This window comes from Sus scrofa, chromosome 9 (assembly GCF_054392235.1).
Source record: "Sus scrofa isolate SSC_HxYL_T2T_F1_AM1 chromosome 9, Sscrofa_HxYL_maternal_Yorkshire_Landrace_v2.0, whole genome shotgun sequence".
NCBI classification, from domain to species: domain Eukaryota; kingdom Metazoa; phylum Chordata; class Mammalia; order Artiodactyla; family Suidae; genus Sus; species Sus scrofa.
In genome coordinates, this window is record NC_139391.1 from 47,592,202 (window position 1) to 47,611,249 (window position 19,048).

At 44.3% G+C, this 19,048-nt stretch overlaps 3 protein-coding genes across 12 annotated transcripts in view; all 3 read left to right on the forward strand.

Moving 5' to 3' along the window:
* The window catches only part of POU2F3 (POU class 2 homeobox 3), an 88,192-nt gene extending 84,711 nt beyond the window's left edge, over positions 1-3,481 (forward strand). For 4 of the 5 annotated variants that reach the window (XM_021062978.2, XM_021062979.2, XM_084976366.1 and 1 more), the window contains one exon: positions 2-598. The gene's annotated coding sequence lies outside the window, so the exon portion shown is untranslated. Of the gene's footprint in view, position 1; positions 599-815; positions 888-3,303 lie in introns of those variants that run through there. The other variant, XM_084976368.1, reaches the window with a different exon arrangement.
* A 1,961-nt stretch (positions 3,482-5,442) lies between these two features.
* TLCD5 (TLC domain containing 5) lies at positions 5,443-13,647 on the forward strand. 2 transcript variants are annotated; one of them, XM_021062988.2, is made up of 3 exons: positions 5,443-5,503; positions 7,558-7,757; positions 10,398-13,647. In XM_021062988.2, exons 2-3 carry the CDS (start codon positions 7,559-7,561, stop codon positions 10,934-10,936), a joined length of 738 nt encoding a protein of 245 aa, XP_020918647.1. In that variant the 5' UTR covers positions 5,443-5,503; position 7,558; the 3' UTR covers positions 10,937-13,647. The 2 variants fall into 2 exon arrangements, with proteins under 2 accessions (XP_020918647.1, XP_020918646.1); XM_021062987.2 differs by lacking the exon at positions 5,443-5,503 and having other exon boundaries at positions 7,367-7,757.
* Positions 5,443-19,048, forward strand: part of ARHGEF12 (Rho guanine nucleotide exchange factor 12) — a 156,036-nt gene continuing 142,430 nt past the window's right edge. For 4 of the 5 annotated variants that reach the window (XM_021062982.2, XM_021062984.2, XM_021062983.2 and 1 more), the window contains exon 1: positions 16,370-17,271. In XM_021062982.2, coding sequence (XP_020918641.1) covers positions 17,240-17,271 — 32 coding nt within the window. In that variant the 5' untranslated portion in view covers positions 16,370-17,239. Of the gene's footprint in view, positions 5,504-10,827; positions 10,988-13,332; positions 13,494-15,528; positions 15,693-16,369; positions 17,272-19,048 lie in introns of those variants that run through there. The other variant, XM_013979482.3, reaches the window with a different exon arrangement.

Sequence of the window (19,048 nt, forward strand, 5' to 3'; positions counted from 1 at the left end):
GGTTTACAACAAAATTAAGCGAAAGCTACGGAGATTTCCTGTATGGCTCCTGCCCCCACACGTTCATAGCCTTCCCCATTATCAATACCACTGACGAGAAAGTAAATTTTCTTACCAAGAATGAATCTATATTGATACATCACAATTATCCCAAGTCCACACTTCACCTTAGAGGTCACTCTTGGTGTGGCAAAGACTGCAGGTTTGGACAAAAGCATGAGGATGTATGTCCATCATTATAATAGCCTACAGAGTATTTTCACCACCCTAATAATCCTGTGTGTTCTACCTGTTGATCTCTCTCCCCCGCTATACCTTACAACCAATGATCCTTTTGCTGTCTCCATAGTTTTTCCTTTTCCAGAATGTCACATGGTTGGAATCATATATAGCCTTTCCAGAGTGGCTTATTTCACTTAATAATATGCATTTAAGTTTCTTTCATGACTTTTCATGGCTTGATAGCTGATTTCTTTTTAATGCTGAATAATATTCTATTGTCTGGATGTACCACAGTTTATTTATTCATTCACCTACTGAAGGACATCTTGGTTGCTTCCAAATTTTGGCAATTGTGAATAAAGCTGCTCTAAACATCTGCATGCATGCTAGTTTTTGTGTGGACATAAGTTTTCTTGGATAAGTAACAAGGAGTGTGACTGCTGGATCGTGTGGTAAACTCATTCTCTTAGTTTTGTAAGGAACCACCAAACTGTCTTCCAACGTGGCTTCCTGCCCCCACATGTTCATAGCCTTCCCCATTATCAGTACCACTGATGAGAAAGTAAATTTTCTCTTTGCATTCCCACCAACAGTGCTATGAGAGTTCCTGTTGCTCCACATCCTCCCAGGCTTTGCTGTCAGCGTTCAAGATTTTGGCCATTCTAGTAGGTGTATAGTGGTTTCTCATTGTTTGTTTGTTTGTTTTACTCAATGAATTTTATTACATTTATAGTTGTACAATGATCATCACAACCCAATTTTATTAATTTTCATTTCCCTGTTGACATGATGTGGAACCACTTTTCACACAAATTTTTGCCATCTGTGTATCTTTGGTGAGGTGTCTATTAAGGCCTTCTGTCCATTTTTTAATTGAGTTGTTTCTTTATTTGCTGTTGAGTTTTAACAATTCTTTATATATTTTGGATAATGGTCCTTTATCAGATGTGTCTTTTCCAAATATTTACTTCCAGTCTGTGACTTCTCTTCTCATCCTCTTGATACTGTCTTTCGCAGAACAGGAGATTTTTAATTTTAGTGAGGTCAGGCTTATTCTTTATTTCATGGGGGTTATCTTTGGTATTGTATCTAAAAACACATCACCCTACCCAGAGTCATCTAGGTTTTCTCCTGTGCTTTCTTCTAGGAGTTTATAGTTTTACATTTAGGTCTGTGATCCATGTTCACTTAATTTAGTGTCCGTGTCTAGGGTCATTGTTTCACTTGAGTATGCCCAGTTGTTCCAGCTTCATTTGTTAAAGACACTATCTTTGTCTTCTTGTATTACCTTTGCTCTTTTGTCAAAAAATCAGTTGCCTATATCTTGGGGGGGGGGTCTATTTACCATGTTTTTTTTTTTTCTTTTTTAGGGCTGCTCCTGCAGCATGTGGAAGTTCCCAAGCTAGGGGTCAAATCGGAGCTGTAACTGACAGCCTACACTACAGCCATGGCAATGCAGAATCCGAGCTGTGTGTGAAACCTACACCACAGCTCATGGCAAGCAGGATCCTTAACCTACTGAGCAAGGCGAAGGATCAAACCTGCATCCTCATGGATACTAGTGGTGTTCATAACCTGCTAAGCCACAGCGAGAACTCCAACCATGGTTTTTAATGAAACAAATAAACAGAATTATAGTCTACTGCTCAACCTCTAGTCTATTGCCTTGGACAGTTGCGGAACAGAACCAAACCTAAAAGTGAGTACCAAATCACTTCTCATGTCCACAAGATTCTGTAAAGCTCCTTATGCCAGTCAAGTTTCATGGAAGCCTGGTTGGCTTCTTCAGGATCTAACCTAAGAATTAGGCAAAAGAGAATCAAAGAGCAACAGCCAGTCCTTTTCTAGAGGGAAAGAAAGGGAAAAAGAATTAGTGCTACTGTTCTTTTGAACTTTCAAACTTCCATCTTAAAGTTGACTCAAGAATGGTGGGCCAGCTGTGGGCTCTTAATACTAAAGCCTCTTGGTCCAACTCAGAGGATGAGTTTAGACTCAAGTTAGGACTCCTGTCCTGAGCCCCAAGGTTGTCAGCTCAGCGCCTCTCCTCCCTGGGTACTCTGCATCCCTCTGCTATATACATTGCTGCCTCTGATGACTCTTCTGCTTCTCCCACTAGACTGTGGGGAGCTCCTTGTAGCTGAATCTGACGTTTTCTCTATATCGCCATGACTAGCATTGTGACTAGTACATGACAGCAATTCAGATTTTTAAAAGTTGAATTCTTTCTTTCAACCTCTAAACAACTTCTAATGTCCTTCACTGAGGTTAGGACTGTGAATATAGAAAAATCTAGGACCATGTGTAAGAGATTCTAGGTGAATGGAGGGAGCCTATCTTGCTGGTTAAGAGCATGACCTCCATATTGCTGAATTCATAGCCCAAATCTGCCTCCTACTAATCATGTCACCTTGGGCAAGTTCCTTGATTGCTCTGTGCCTCAGTTTCCTCCTGTAAAATGGGCATAACAACTGTACTGTCTTGTGGAGTTGTAAATTAAATGAGTTAATCCATATAAAGTACTTGGAACAATGCCTGATACATTATTATTGTTTTTCAAATAAATTGGTGGAGAGCCTCCTGTCCCCTACTCTCCCTAACAGCCCTGGGGGACGCAGCTGTTGAAAAGCATATCATTTGGTGGAACAAGGGTTGTGGCCAAAGGTGTGAAAATTAATAAAATTTAATGCAAGGTAATGGAGCTTGAACTTGGAATCCCAGTCACCAAGGACAAAGGTCTAATAAAGGCTTCACTGGAAGAACTAGCACCTTCCCTTATCCCTTCAGCCTTTAGACTCCTAAAGCCTTTGGTGGTGGGGGGCATGCAAAAGTTCCCAGGATCGAACCCATGCCATAGCAGTGACAATGCCAGATCCTTAACTTCTAGGCCACCAGGGAACTCCCCCTGAAGCCTTTAATATATACCCTGTTCTTTCCTAGGAAACGTTGGCAGCAAGAAGATAATTCCAGCTTCAGATACTAGAAGGAAAAAAATATATAGCAACAAAAACAAATGGGGAAAAGGTTGAACTATGCATACTATTAATTTAGTGAAATGGATTTTTCTTGTTTTCTTCCTTCCAGAAAGAAGGATGTGACTTCCTTCCATTACCTCCTATCTGGTCTATTCCAACCCATTTGTGACAGGCGGTCTTCTCCAATTCACCTTATACTGATTTCATTGTGTATCTATATAGCAGTGATTCTCACATTGGAATTACCTGGAAAACAAACAAATAAATATTGACACTTGCACAGATTCTGATTTACTTTGTCTGGAATTGAGATTTTTCAAAAACCTCCTCAAGTGATTTTATTGCACTGTCAAGGCTCAGGACCTCTGCCCCAATGTGCATACAAATCACAGGGGACTTTGTTAAAATGCAGATTGTGATTCAGTAGATCTGGGGGTAGGGTCTGAGATTTTGTGTTTCTAACAAACTCTGAGGTGATGCAGATTTTGCTCGTCCTTGGGCCGGACTTCCTTAGAAAAAGGACTTGGAGAACATGATAAAAGTATTCCTTTGCCCAATATCATCATAGTTTTCCTGTTATCCACACAATAAAATACCTCAGCCTGGTTTGTTAGGCTGGCATCAATTATTTAAGGTCCTCTAACATCAGTGCTTCCCAAATGTGACTAATCATCTGAAAGATCTATGGGCAGGTTTTAAAAGATGCAGATTCCTGGGCCTGACATTAAACCTACTAAAGCACAACCTTCAGGGTGCAGTCTGGACAAAGGGTATTTTGAAAACACTTCCCAAGTAGTCTAGAAGATAATTAAGGTTTAGGAGCCCCAATATGTTTCTAGTGTACATTTCCAGGCTCATTTTTCATTCATTCAATCAGCAAACATTTATTGTACCTGCCTCTGTACCAAGTACTAGGGAACCGAAGGTGAAAACAGTGTGATCCTTACTCTTAGGGGCCTGGCAGGACAAATGGCCCTAACTAGACTATTTACTATTCCCCAGAGTAGTAACCGCTCACACCTCTGCTCAAGGTCTTCTCTTTTTAAGAATGTCTGGGCCCCTCAGTTGCCCATCATTGCTTGTCCCGGTCAAGCAAGCCCTCTTCAGCCCATTTGTCCCTCCACACTTAACTTTGATCGTATCTTTTAATTTACTTTTCTTTGTATCAAAACAGATCCAGAAAGAGAAAGGATTTACTCAAAATGATGTAACAGCAGCAACAATTAATATTTGTAGAATGACTTCCATGTGCCAGCTATTGTTGTAACCACTTTACACAAGTAAAATGTATAAAATTTTCTTGCAATAACTTTCTGAGACAGCTACTACTACTATCCCCATTCTATGGATGATAAAATGGAGGCACGGAAAAGTTAAGTAACTTGCCCAAAAATATTTGGTCAGTAACCAAGCCTGGTTTACTCTTTTTTTTTTTTTTTTTTTTTTTGGTCTTTCTGCTATTTCTTTGGGCGCTGCCACAGCATACAGAGGTTCCCAGGCTAGGGGTTGAATCAGAGCTGTAGCCCCCAGCCTACTTCAGAGCCACAGCAACACGGGATCCAAGCTGCGTCTGCAACCTACACCATAGCTCATGGCAACGCCAGATCATCAACCCACTGAGCAAGGGCAGGGACCGAACCCACAACCTCATGGTTCCTAGTCGGATTCGTTAACCACTGCGCCACGACGGGAACTTCAATCCTGGTTTAGTTTTAAGCCTTACACTCTACTGCTAAGGACTGACATGAGAAGGAATATATAACTTCTAATTTTCAGGCCTGGGCACTTTCCTGGAAATTAGTTATTTGTGTGCTAGTTTCACAACTTAGACTCAAGCATGAGGGCAGGGACAATGCCTTACATTTCTCAGAGTGCCTAGTAGAGGTGAAAGCACTTAGTAGGTGCTCTACAACTGGTTTTTGGATGGGCTGTCCCACTGTGGGGATTAGATGGGGCAGAGGGATGGGTAATTATTCAAACAGACGGACAGCAAGCAAACAAGTAAGCAAGGGCAACAGCCCACAGGTCTCACGTCACCACTAGGTCATCACCATACTCTCCCGCCCCCGCCCCTCCCAGGCCTGTGCGAGGAAGGAGGACCCTCCCACCAGCTTTCTGAACACCCACGGTCCAGCTCTGGCTCTGCGTTCCGTCCTCCCAGCCAGCAGGTGCCCCTAGACCCCCGACTCCTCCTCTGCAGCCGTCAGAGCCTCATCCTCTCTCCTTCTTTCCGCTGCTTCCTGCTCCTGAGATCCGGGCCCTGAGCGCTGGGACCGAGGCGCCCAAGGCTATCCGGGGCGCTTGGCCAGGTAATTGCGCTGCGCGAACCTCTCGCAGCCGGGCTGGGTTCCGGAGCTGGGCTCCCCGGCCCGCCCGGCCCCGCTGCGGGGAAAGGAGAGGGCAGATGGCCTGGGCTGGTCTCTGAGGGGAGGAGGGCTCCTCTGGTCTTTGGGCACCAGGCGGGTTGCTGGCATAACGGTCCGGGTCCAGGTGCGCCCGAGCCGGGCGTGGCCGCAGTGGGTAGGCACTTCCCGGGGAGATGCGCTCGCGGTGCCGGTCAGATGTCAGGGTGCTGCTAGCTCCAGCCACGCCTGCTCCGGGGCGCAGAGCCAGGTGGGCCCGCCCAGCGCTCCTCCTCCCGTATGTGGCCCTGGACCGGAGGAGCGAGGACAGGAGCCTGGGAATTTTGAGTTGGAATGGCCGTCGGCCATCTGAATACCTTGCTTTCTTTCACCCAATAGTAAAAAGCTGAAATGCAGAGATGGAGTGACTTTCCCAAGGTCACAGAGTTGTATGTGCCATTTACAAATGTCTGTTCTTTTATTTAAGTATTTTTTTTGTAAATGGGCTACTGTTTCTTCTGTTCTGCCAGGGAATTAGGATTCAGGGAAGAAGGCTCTAAAAATACTAATCGGCATATCCAAATGAGCTGATCCGCATTACTGGCCGGTGACCCTGGCCTTTAGAAGGAAGTGAGAGAGGACAGTTCTTTTCACTCTGGGTACTTTGTACTTCTGGCCCTTGCTCTGAAAATTGGGCCTGGATGTTTTACAGAATTATCTCAGAACTCCTTGTCAGAACTGGGCCGGGTTATAGAGTTTTTTCAATCCTTTTTTTCTTTTCTAATCGCCCCCCCCCCCTTTTTAAACAGGCTCAAGATATGAAAGTCATTTGTCCACACTCTTATGGCTACTTAGGGTCAGAGACAGAATTGGAACTCTGGTCAGAGATCAGCACCTACTGTTTTCATGAATAGAAATCTGATTTCACATGAAAGCTGAACAGCACTTGACCTTCATAAAGCCCTCTCTGGATAGCATTCTTGGGAGTGGCTTGTGTATTGAAGTGTGTTGGTCTGCAGATACTATTTCACTTGTCAGAATAGAGTTAAGCAAAAGTGTAGCCATGCAGAAAATTTCTGCTGCGATGAGACATATCTGAAATGTTTTTTTACATTTTTTGTTGTACTTTCAATAGAGGAGCTAATAAATATTAATAAGGACATCTTGGTTATTTTCAGATTTTATCCTGTCTATCGACTCCATTACGCTCATTCTTGTCCTCATACATTTATCACCAGTGAAAATTTCAAAGTGTAGCTTTCTGACTTTGTTTCACTTTTAATTAAATAATTACCTTAAAGATATTTTTTTATCTCAGTGAAAACCCCCCACTTTTACCTCAAAATTCTGCTTCTCTCTTGTCAATTCTTGAGTGGACTTTCAGAACTGAATAAGAACTAGGAGGGTTTTTTGTTTTGTTTTGTTTCTTCCCACTTACAAAATATCTGGGGCTTTGTTTAGTTTTATCTTTAAGTTTATATCTAGTTTCGATTTTGACTAATAAACCTGTGATCCAAACCCAAACTTCAGTTGAGTTTAATATCAGCTTAAAACCACATCAGACTTCCATGTGTCATATGACTTCTAGCAGAGCTCACAAGTGGTGGAGGGTTATTTTTTCCTGAGAGCTTCTTATTGAGATTTTTGAAATACAAACACCTTATCTAATACACATATTATATTACTTGTGTATTGTAGCCCAAGGTCAGTCATCACAGGGGTTATTACTGAAATTTACTCATCAAAACATGTTATATCAGACCATCTACTAACTCAGAATGGAGTTCCTGCTTTTCAGTTTACAGTTTGACCAGCTATCTCTAAGGAAGGCAGAATCAGAAATACAGTCACACTTTAGTCAAAGGCTCTTGGCTGTGTAGATAAGGAAGAAGTGCTTCTGTGAAGGCAGTGTTTTTGTGCTATAAATTCCGATGTTATAGTAGAAATGAAGACCCAATGACCCAATGCTGTTTTCTTAGGGTGCATCCTTTGTCTTTCTGGTTTTGGTCTTTTCACCGTAGGATGGCCTTAGCTCTGTGTCTGCAGGTGCTGTGCAGCCTGGGGGGCTGGCTCTCCCTCTACATTTCTTTCTGTCGCCTGAATAAGCACCGAAGCTATGAGTGGAGCTGCCGGCTGGTTACATTCACCCACGGAGTCCTCTCAATAGGTCTCTCAGCTTACATTGGCTTCATTGATGGCCCTTGGCCTTTTACCCACCCAGGTAGGTGGGAGACATCAGAGAATTTTCCCTTAGGAATTTATGTTTTGGGGGTAGTCTTAGAAGGATGGGACTTTTACAGAATTTGTATAATACTGAAGAACATGGAAGAATAATTACAATTATAATGTATATAGGGAGTCTGCATCTGTCTGGATTGTTAACTCTGATATTGTGTCACCTCTTGCTTCTGCTTTTCATGACTGTTTTTAAAACATTTTAATTGCTCGTTACAATTTAATCACTTGAAATGTGTTTAAAAAGCCAATATTGGAGTTCCCGTTGTGGCACAGCAGAAACTAATCCGACTGGTAACCATGAGGTGGCAGGTTCAATCCCTGACCTTGCTCAGTGGGTTAAGGATCTGGCATTACCATGCACTGTGGTGTAGGTCACAGATTTGGCTCGGATCCTGATTGCTGTGGCTGTGGTGTAGGCCAGCAGCTATAGATTCGACTTGACCCCTAGCCTGGGAACCACCATATGCTGCAGGTGTGGCCCTAAAGAGCAAAAAAAAAAAAAAAGCCAATATCAACATCTTCCACCACCCCCAGAAAGTGATGACTGTATTATACATACTTTTTGGTAACCTGCAGTTTTTACTTGATTTTATATTCAAGGGACATCATCTTTCCACGTCTGTGTATATATATATATCTTCTGTATCCTTTTCAGTTGTTACATATTATGCTGTGTGCATTTACCATCCTTTATTTAACCTATGCCTTATTATTTGGGGCATCTGTATTAATTTTTAATTAAAAATGTACTAAGATGTACAAGTGGTACTTCTTAGAATATAGGAACTGTATCCCCTTGAATTCATTTGCTGGAGCTGTTTTAACAAAATACTATAGATTGGGTAACTCAAACAAGAGAGACTGATTTTCTCACAATTCCAGAGGCTAGAAGTCCAAGATCAAGGTGTTGGCGGGTTTGATTTCTTCCGAGGCTTCATTCCTTTGCTTGCAAATAGCTGCCTTCTTGCTGTGTCTTCTGTGGTCTTCTTTGGTGCCTAAGTCCTAATGTCCTTGCTGTATAAGGGTAACACCCAAACGACCCTATTTTAATTTAACTACCCATTTAAAGGCTCTATTTTAAAACACAGTCACATTTTGAGGTACCGGAGTTTAGGAATTCAACATATGACTTTTGGGGGGACGTAATTCAGTCCATGAGTCTCTTCAACTATGATTTTTTTTTTAATTCCTGAGATTCTTTTTTTTTTTTTCTAATTTCCTTAGATTCCCATACTGAGCTTCTGAATTTTCCCCCGAACTGTCCAACTGATAGGAAGCAACTCTTAAGCTTTATGAAGAGTCTTTTTTTTTGGGCATTTTTTTTTTTTTTTTTTTTTTAGGGCGCAGCATATGGAAATTCCCAGGCTAGGGGTTGAATCGGAGCTACAGCTGCCGCCTACACCACAGCCACAGCAACGCAGGATCCCAAGCCGCATCTGCGACCTACAGTGCAGCTCATGGCAACACCAGATCCTTAACCCACTGAACAAGACCAGAGATCAAACCTGCGTCCTCATGGATACTAGTCAGATTCGTTACTGCTGAGCCACAACAGAAACTCCTATATGAAGATTCTCACTGAACTCAAACATGTTAGGTCTTTGCATCCTATGTTCTTGAATGTCGGAACATACTAACTTCTGGGGTTCTCTGCAGAGTCCACTTTCAAGACAGGTTAGGGCTGCCAGTGTCCAATAACCTAACCTATTAGGCTAAGAAATTAAGCTGACATTTGGGAAAGAATAACTAAAAGAGTCTGGGAGTTCCCACTGTGGCTCAGTGGTATTGAACCTGCCTAGTGTCCATGAGGATGCGGGTTTGATCCCTGGCTTCTATCAGTGGGTTAAGGATCCAGCTTTGTCGTGAGCTGTGGTGTAGGTTGCACATGTGGCTTGGATCTGGCGTTGCTGTGGAAGCAGTGTAGGTTGGCAGCTGCAGTTCCCCTAGCCTGAGAACTTCCCTGTGCTGCGGATGCAGCCCTGGGGAAAAAAAGAGTCTGGAAACCGACATTTAGCTGGTTAAAAAAAAGAAAGAAAGAAAAGAAAAAGACTGTGTAGGATTTTAATCAAAAGAACAAAATAACTTGCTACACAGAGAGGATGCTGAAATAATTGTTGGTACTCACATCACTCATTGAGATCTGATTTATCAGAACAACATTTTTTGGGGTCTGTAACATTGTTTGGTTTGATAAAGACCACAGTGGTAGATTTTAGTCTTTTTTTGATTGTCCTTACAAAGCATGGGCCTGCCATTGTTTTTGTACTCAGCGAGTGAAAAGGCTGGAGAAAGAGCAGCATAAGATCCCTGGGTAGGAGTTCTAGTTATGGCTCAGCAGAAGCAAATCTGACTGGTATCCATGAGGATGCAGGTTGGATCCCTGGCCTCACTCAGTGGGTTAAGGATCCGGTGTTGCTTTGAGCTGTGCTGCAGGTTGCAGATGCGGCTTGGATCTGGCTTTGCTGTGGCTGTGGTGTAGGTCCGTACCTACAACTCTGATTTGACCCCTAGCCTGGGAACTTCCATATGGTGCGGGTGCGGCCCTAAAAAAAAAAAAATGATCCTTGGGTAAGACAGCACAATTCCTAGCCACTCAATTTATTTCTGTCCTGGTTTATTTCAGGCTCTCCCAATACACCTCTTCAAGTGCACGTTCTCTGTCTCACCTTGGGCTACTTCATCTTCGACTTGGGCTGGTGCATCTACTTCCAGTCTGAGGGTGCCCTGATGCTGGCTCACCACACACTGAGTATCTTGGGCATCATCATGGCCCTGGTGCTTGGAGAGTCAGGCACAGAGGTCAATGCAGTCCTCTTTGGAAGCGAGATTACCAATCCCTTGCTACAGATGCGCTGGTTTCTTCGTGAAACGGGCCATTACCATAGTTTCACTGGAGATGTGGTGGATTTCCTCTTTGTGGCTCTGTTCACTGGCGTGAGGATTGGCGTAGGATCTCGCCTCCTCTTCTGTGAAATGGTCTCATCCAAGCCCAGGTGGTTTGTGAAGGTTGGGGGAGTAGCGATGTACGTTGTCTCTTGGTGTTTCATGTTTAGCATCTGGCGCTTTGCATGGAGGAAAAGCATCAAGAAGTACCATGCCTGGAGAAGCCGGCGGAGTGAGGAACGGCAGCTGAGACATAACGGACACCTCAAGATGCACTAGCCAAGACTGGCTCCAGACACTGGAATGGGTTAAGTCAGCCATGGGAACCAGGTTGGAGATATGGCTATTATGGAATCATGCTTATAACAAACTTAGGTTTCAAAAAAGGGCTCAATGTTTTGATCATTTTGGTTGGTCTTCAAGCTGAACACATCCCAGTATTAAAACTCTGACTTCTACAGCAGTGCAGCTATAGAAAGTGAGACTACCCAGCAGCGGGTGTAAGTCAGTCAGATCTGCTTCCTTTTAGTTTGTGGTGACCCCAGCTCCTCTGTCCCCGGGAGGCTTGCTGATTAGACAGCTTAGAAAGGAACTCAAAAAAGATTAGTGCTATTTCTTCTTTATTCCTTTGAGCAGTGACTCCTTCAACAATTGCTTTTTCCTGCATTCCACATAGCGACTGAAAGAAATGCTCCCCATTTATTATAACGCAAGGGACTTTCAGGAAGATGCATGCCTTTGGCATTCCGAGCATTAGATCAGGGATTTGAAATTGGGGGCGGGGTAAAAGGATGAGAGAAGGATGGGAGTGAAACTATGGCAGTGGTAGGGGGCTACTTCCTGAGCCTCCCTATACCATCTACTTGGTATATACCATAGAGGACTTCCTATACTTGAGGTCCCCAAGATCACCCTCGGGCTTGGGGCTTCACCAGGAATACTCATAGGACTCAGCCCTTATTTGTACTCATAACTTTGATTTATCAGAGCCAAAGGATACAAGGAGAGATCAGCAAAGGGAACTGGAGCAGAGTACAAGGGAAACCAGGCCCAAGCTTCCCGAGCCCTTTCCCAGGGGGATCACACAGGATGTGCTTAATTCCTCTAGCAATGCTTCATTCACAATATGTGTGAAATGTCTATCAAGGAAGCTTGCTAGAGACTTGGTACCCAAGGTTTTAACTGGGGGTTGATCATGTAGGTAGCCTTGGCCCGGCGTGCAGAGGTCAGCCTTTTCTTGACTCCCAGAAGCAAAGGAGGTATTCACTGTGAACTGTTTCGTTTGCACAAACAGTTTTAGGCCCAGTGAGCCATTCTTAGCATTAATGTGGGAGCTCTCTCGACAAAGTCCCCAGATGCCAGCCACGGGCTGACCTTGCAAACAGTCCTTTCCACGGACAGCAGTTCAGGCCTGCTTTCTTTACTTATTGCTGCACAGAAACCATAGAGCTAGAGCTTTGGATGAGAGATGAATGAGGTGCAGGCAGATTTACCGAGTCCTGTTGTACGGGTTCTGCCCTACCAGGAAAACTATGCCAGTTCTCAGGGCTTTTGTGCATTAATCTCCTAGGCATGAGAGGCTGTGACTGAATTCCATTGGGATTTACCATGTGGATTCCACCGGGCTCGAGATGCCAGTTCAGGTTTCAGCTCTGCTATACATACTGCAAACTAGAACCAAAGACCAAATGTCCTGGCCTCAGGGTGATGAGGCTATTTTTTTTTTTTTTTTTTTTTTTTTCCATTTCAGATACATCCCGTGTTTGTCCTGTTACTACTTTTTCTCTGGAAAAGGTGCCATGTTCTCTGGACAGTATATTATGACAAGGCCTGTTTGGGGAGGAAACAATATTTCTTAGTGCAACAGTCTCTCATCTTACCTAGGAAAAGCAAGAATCTGCACCTGCCAGATCATTTGGGCAGATGACTTGTTTGCTCTTTAAACCCTGTTGTCAATAAAGGAAATACCCTGTTGTGTATCATATAGAGACAGAGGTGGTGTTTTATTAATTCAGGTCTTTAATCTAGGGCTTTTATGAAAAAAAAAGTGTTATTTGTTTGTTTGTGGTTTATTTATTCATTCAATTGTGTTACTGAGGCCAGTGGTGACCAAGTAGCTCAGTTGATGAGCAGAGGTATGGGGCTGCTGAGGTCCAGACTGGAGGTCAGTAGGAAGTGTCAGCCCATTCGATGGTCACTTGTAATCCTAGCCTAATGAGTGGTTTTGAAAGTGGATGTCATTGTCCAGGCACTACTGAGTGGTTGGAACCACATGAGGTCATCATTGCCCTGGGAAAAGCAGCTTTAAAGACATGCTAACTATAGGTCTTTTAAAATGACTGTCATTTGGTTAAGGAGATTTGCTGGACATGAGCATAATCTGGCAATAACATCTCCATCTCTTTTTTCTTTTTTTTTTTTTTCCCCTATGATCAGTATCCCTGAAATACTGGTTAGCTTCTTTCCAACAAAACTGTGGTCAAAGGAGAATGCTGGGCAATGCTGATTTTAGCAAAAGCTTAGTTTAAAAAAAGAAAAAAAAAAAAGTGGCTTGGTGCAAAAAAAAGAAAAAGAAAAAGCTAGCTCTTGAGTTTTGGAACAGTGCAAAATCTGTCCCATACCACGCAAATGAATAGACTTAATCTGGTACCAGCTCTTTTCTCCTTATGCCTCAGAAGTGAAGGGATTGCAGATCTTGCTCTTTTGGGGAGAAGGAGCACCCCTTATTCCAGCTTGTCCTGATCCTGTAGCTGATAACTCTGAAGGAGCCTCGCTGAGAGAAAAATGTGACATGAAGGTGACTTGGCAGTTAAAATGCAGCATTTTTACATGGCAGGTAAATGAAGAGTTAATCAACATGTGGTATGGTCGCACAAATGAAGGACTTATTTGCATTTAGATTACTATGTAATAATAATACTGCTCAAAAAGAATTTATATTTCAATAAGATTTGTACTAAATTTTATAAAAATAAACAACTTTTTATCAACCCGGAGTCTGGCTTTATATCGTTGTGGTTGTATTTCTGCCAGGGAGTTAAAAAAGAAAAAAAAAAAGGTGTTTGGCCTACAGAAATGTTGACCCATATTTATACTTATCGGTGAAATACCTTTTTGCTGCTCTTATCATCCACCATTCCTAACACTGTTCACTTTTTGAGGCAACCATCCACATTCAGAAAATACTTTGCCAAAGAATGGTGGGGGTGGGGACTTAATTTCTTTTTTATTTTGCCCACCTGTTTGAGCAGCTGCCTTGAACATGATGATGTCCAGTTGGGTTCATGAAGACAGGGTATTTGGCCTTCTTCAGACTGTGCTCCCATACCTGAAATGGTGTTAGACATGTAGTAGGAATTGAGCAGGCAGGTTGAAAGCATGGATGAGGATATGAGGATTTGGTTTGGAATGAACCCCTTTGGAAAACCTCCTCAAAGAGCATGCGCAGGAGATAGTGTCACCAGTCATTTTTCTAGGTAAAGGACTAATGTTCCTTTGGAGTGCATTCTGCCTAAATTGTCATGACTCTTCTGAAGGTATTCTGATGCAGGGACTTCAGAACAGTCCAGAGCTACCAACAGCTGTAAAGAAGCGTTTGGACATATTTTTACTCTTAGAGCTTTGTCCGAGAATATAGATTTTCATCACTACAAAAAATAGCTCTGGAATGAATAACCACTGGCTTAATTAAATCCTTTGCTTACCATCTTCTGAAGCATTCCCACAGCAAATGCCCTCCTTGCTCACAGCTAGAACTTTGGGTCTGTTTAAGTTTGGAAAGATTATGAAAGCAGCCTGCCAAGAGGTTTTGTATGCAAGGAAGAGAAGGTGAATTAGGAAACTTTCCCAGTTTGTTTTTATCCCTGAAGCTCGTGTAGTGAGGCATTCTTGAAGGGAAGAGGGAGCTCATTTTTAAAATGCATGATTTGATGAGTCATTGGGTCCAATTAATTTGACACCCACACTGTAAAATGATTAGAGTAGGGCAAAAAAACCTTTTTTTAGAATGTCTAAAAAAGATAAAAGTTTGGGGGAAAGGTTTGCATTTTGGTCATTGTATATAGACTGATGGAGCCCTTTCCAATTACATATAGAAAATAAGCAATTTAATTAAGAGTTTTCAGAATAGAATTATCATGTTAGGGTACACCAGCAGGTGGCAATGTGTCCTGGTCTGATCATTAGGAAAGTGGCTTGGGACCCTAATCTGCTTCTATTCTTTCCCAAAATAAACATTACAAAATTAGCTGGCTGTGCCCTGAACTTAAAAACAAAACAGTAAAGAGTCATCTTTGGCCTCTGTTTATCGTTTTCTTTTCCTTTTTTTTTTTTTTTAACCCGGTTCTAACGTCAGCCTTAGCTCATGCATCTATTCAGGGATAATGATCCTTTCATGCACTCTTTTGGATTGACTTTTAGCAACAGCGTTTTTAAGAGGTAATTCTTTCCCCTCTCCACATCCACTGTTTATTAGATGTGCTTTGGCACTTGATTTCCACAAAAAAGGTTGAAGACCTTGACGCAACAATACAGCTTTGAACTCAAAGCTGAAAACAGATGGATAAAGAGACAGCCACTTCAAATGTTTACAGGCCGAATTGAAGAAATATATTGTACATGGTACTTGAATTGCTACAATCCCAAATTATGCAATCATAAAGTAGATGGATATCTAAGTTTATCTACCCAGCTGGGGAAAAAAAATAAAAATATTTGGGAACTCTTCAAAGAGAACTGTAAAGCTATTTACTGGATAAATATACTTTGTTTTTTGCTCCCATTTCTTTCCACAACAAGCTTGTTAAGTCGCTGTGGAAAGCACCATGCTTGCTCAATTTGGCAAATAATAACATTTCATTTTGCCAAGGCAGGAGCAGCAGCCTAAAAGCAACACTATACGAAGAAATCCTGGCTCCAGTTCCCAAACTCTGTCGTCTCTCCAGTCCCATACACTTTCGTCCTCCAACCCTCCGTGGGCAGCCAAGACTTGTGCGCGGCGGTCCCTATCCTGGGAGGAGGCCAGCAGGTGCCCCAGGTGAGCGCCCAAGGCCAAAACTTCTCTGTGCTGGGGTTTGTTTCACAAACGATGGAACGGTGTCCGTGCATCCGGACACGAGTTCGCTTCCATCGGCCCAAAGCAGTCTATAGGGTTCTCCGAAAAAAAGAACAAGTATGCTCCCTTTAAAGACTACAAGTTTCCAGGACGAGAGGGTGGGTAATTTCTAAAGAGCTTCTTCTCAATTCCTCTGGATTAGGGACGTGCTCTTTGGCGGTCCCTGGCGAAAACTAGACTACGAAGTACAGATATCCGGCACTCGCGCGTTCCTGGGGACGGCAGTGGGTTGGCGAGTGGGAGTCCCGGGACCAGACCGTCCCCACCTCCCTCCGCTCCGCCGAACTACTTTTTCGTTCCCCCCAACAAGACGCTGGCGGAGGCGTCCGCGCGGGTTGACGCGCAACCGCGGTCGGCAAGCGGGGGCGGCGCGGGCGGCCCCGCGCACCGCGGAGGGATCCCGGGTGAGGCGGCTTCCCGAAGTCAGAGGGGAGGAGGCCAAAAAAGTCGGCGGGGGAGGGGAAGAGTGAGCTCGCTCGCGCTGGACGCTGCCGGGGCCGGGAAGACAGAACCGGAACCGGAACCCGTGCGCGCGCCCGCGGCTGTCGGGCGGCCCCCCACCATCGGCGGCCTCCTCCACCCGCCGCGCGCGCCCCCGTGAGGGCCCCACAACCCGGCGAGCCGGCTCTGCGCTCCGAGTCGCCGCCGTCGCCGCCGCCGGCCTCCGGAGCCGGTACTTCCAGGCCGGGCCGGACGGGAACCTCCGCCCCTCGCGGGAACCGCCGCCTACCGGCGCGTCGGGGAGGAGCCGCTGCTGCCGCCGCCTGTGCTGACCGCGGAAGAGTCGGGGCCTCCGAGGGATGGGTAGCAGCCCGCGGCGCTGAGAAATCAGGTTCCTGTCACCTCCGGCTGCGGGATCCCCTCCCCCGGCTCCCGCACTCGTCCCGGGGCCCGGAGCCTGGTGGGGGCGGCGACGAGGACGAGAGGGGTTCCCCGGCCCGGGGCCATGGAGCCGCGCGCGCCTGGCGCGGGGCGGCCCGAGACGCGGCCGAGACTGTGGCCACGAGCGGCCGGCAGCCCCAGATAGAGAGCGGAGCCCAGCGGGCCGGGCCTGGAGGCGGGGACTTGCAAGCCCCCGAGACCGCGGAGGAGGAACCGACACCCAGCCCCGAGCCGCTCCTGCCCCGGCCCGGGAGTGACTCCCGGGCCCCCTTCCCCAAGGCTCGCCGACTTCTCTCCGTGACGAAGTTTTCTCCTGTGACTTCCCGAGGATCGCTCTCTAGCTCTAGGACTCGCCTTCTGGCGGACTTGATCGGTTTATTTTGGGAGATAACTTGCCTCGCTCCCATCTCCATCCCCTTTCCTTGACCCCTTCCAGTCGGACGTTCTAGATGCCTGAATGGAGTTTTGAGTTGGACTCTTGTGTCCCTTACGGAGTCGGGCCTGATCCCAGAGCGCCGGGGGTGGGGTGGAGGTGTTACTGTAAAATGCAAGTTGGATAAAAGGAGGACCTCTCGCCAAGGGCCCCAATGAGTGGCACACAGTCTACTATCACCGACAGGTTGGTATGAAGCTCACCCTGCGCTTAGCCTCCCTGGTTGGAGCCCGACCTAGCAGGAGAGTCAGTGATTGTCGAGTGCCTTTGCCCAGTGAAGTTGACAGGCATCGCACAGAGGGTTGTTTCGGAGCTCTGCAATTAGCCTGGGGTTGCTGCCAAGTTCCCCGGTTGATTGAATTTAGAAATGTAGGGTTGTTTTGTTTTGTTTTGTTTGTTTTTTTCTGGAGAGAAACTTTTCTCCAGATTCTCGGAGGAGGGGTAGGTAAAGCCATGATTGTGTTTTTCTGTCGGTAGTTTGCATTAGGATTCTGTACGGATCTTGGGACCAGAGGGAGGTCATTTTGGGTGAAGGTCAGCGCCCGAAGTCGGCTGGGGTATTGGTGCATCATCGCTTGTACTTCTCTCGTGTAGTCCTATAGACACTGCTTCAGTTTAGGAATTTTTTTTTGTGAACATTGTGAAGCTGCCGCGTGATTTATGAGTTTGATATCCTTTACCTATTGACTTGCACGGTGTTGATCATCTTAATAATTTTCCAGAATATTGGAATTACTAGTAAATCCTAAGTACCTGGTAGGGGCAGTTATCAAGGAACCATGGGGCTAGATTTTAATTATTGCATTTTTAGTATTTCATCTTCCAGAAACATTTGCATTTAAGGAGTATAAAGCTTAAGCGAATTATGTAGTAAGGCTGGCAGGTGATTTGCTGAGTTGGGTGCGTCCTTTGTAGTATGTACCTAGGTTACTTGGTGGTGGTTGGTGAATTGAACTAGACTATTTGTGGTTTAAGTGGAGTTCCCTTACTCTTTAGTTATTTGGAATATTAGGTTTAACGATAAAAGTATATTCTTTTACTATATTTTGTTTTTCAGTTTAATGATGACATTGCCATAATTATCCAGGTCCCAAGTTTTCAGTCAGCTTTTTTTTTTTTTTTTTTTCTGGGGAGGGGGGTCAACCTTCAAACTAAAAAATAAATGAAGTAAGGGGCTAAAGAAAGCACTTTGATGAATACAACATTAGTGGTGCTCAAAAGGTAGTTTAATTTCATAATAAGAGAGTTTTACCCAATTGTAAGACTCATTTGTTGATTTTAAAAGGGCCAAATTCCATTATCATACCATAACAGATACTCCAAAAACAGAATTTCCTCTTCCTGTTGATGCTTTCCGGTATCACGTGAATGTTCACTTAAAAGAGTCCATTAAATGTTTAAACTATTTTTTGAGTTTTTTTTAATGCATTTTAATTTTCACCTTCTCTGAGAGTACACTTAACATGAATAGCAACAATGCTTATTTTGATATCCTCAAGTTATTCCCATTCCTTTTCCTCTCAGGTTATTTTGCCTCTGAGAAATCATTTTCTTGGGTGTGTGGGTAATTGTTTTTCTGGTTCATTCAATTCTTGCTTTCTCTGTTGAACCTGTAGAAAAGTCTTATTAGGTACTAATGTAGTCCTACTAGTTTTCATTGCAGTAGTAGGAGCGTTTAATTTTGTAGAAACAGAACCTACGGTCACCAATTCATTCTATGTGAAAATCTCCTAAAAGCACCCAAGTAATGACCTTTCTTCATCTTTATTTCTCCAATTTTCTTCCTCTTTCGTTATCTTAGAAATAAGGTCTTGGGGTTTTTATCCTTTCTATAACTTAGATGAGATATAAATATACAATAAGCATGCAGTTAATGCATGTTCTTTGCCAGGTGCTGTGCTGGGCACAAAGGATTAAGAGATGAGTATTCCAAGTATAAGATGAATCTGCAAATTGGTTTGGG

Bases quoted from the DNA above. Each gene is read 5' to 3' on its own strand.
- TLCD5 (XM_021062987.2), top strand. From the start codon at position 7,493: ATGACCCAATGCTGTTTTCTTAGGGTGCATCCTTTGTCTTTCTGGTTT. The intron at 7,758-10,397 runs GTAGGTGGGAGA...GGTTTATTTCAG, and splicing joins TTGGCCTTTTACCCACCCAG to GCTCTCCCAATACACCTCTT.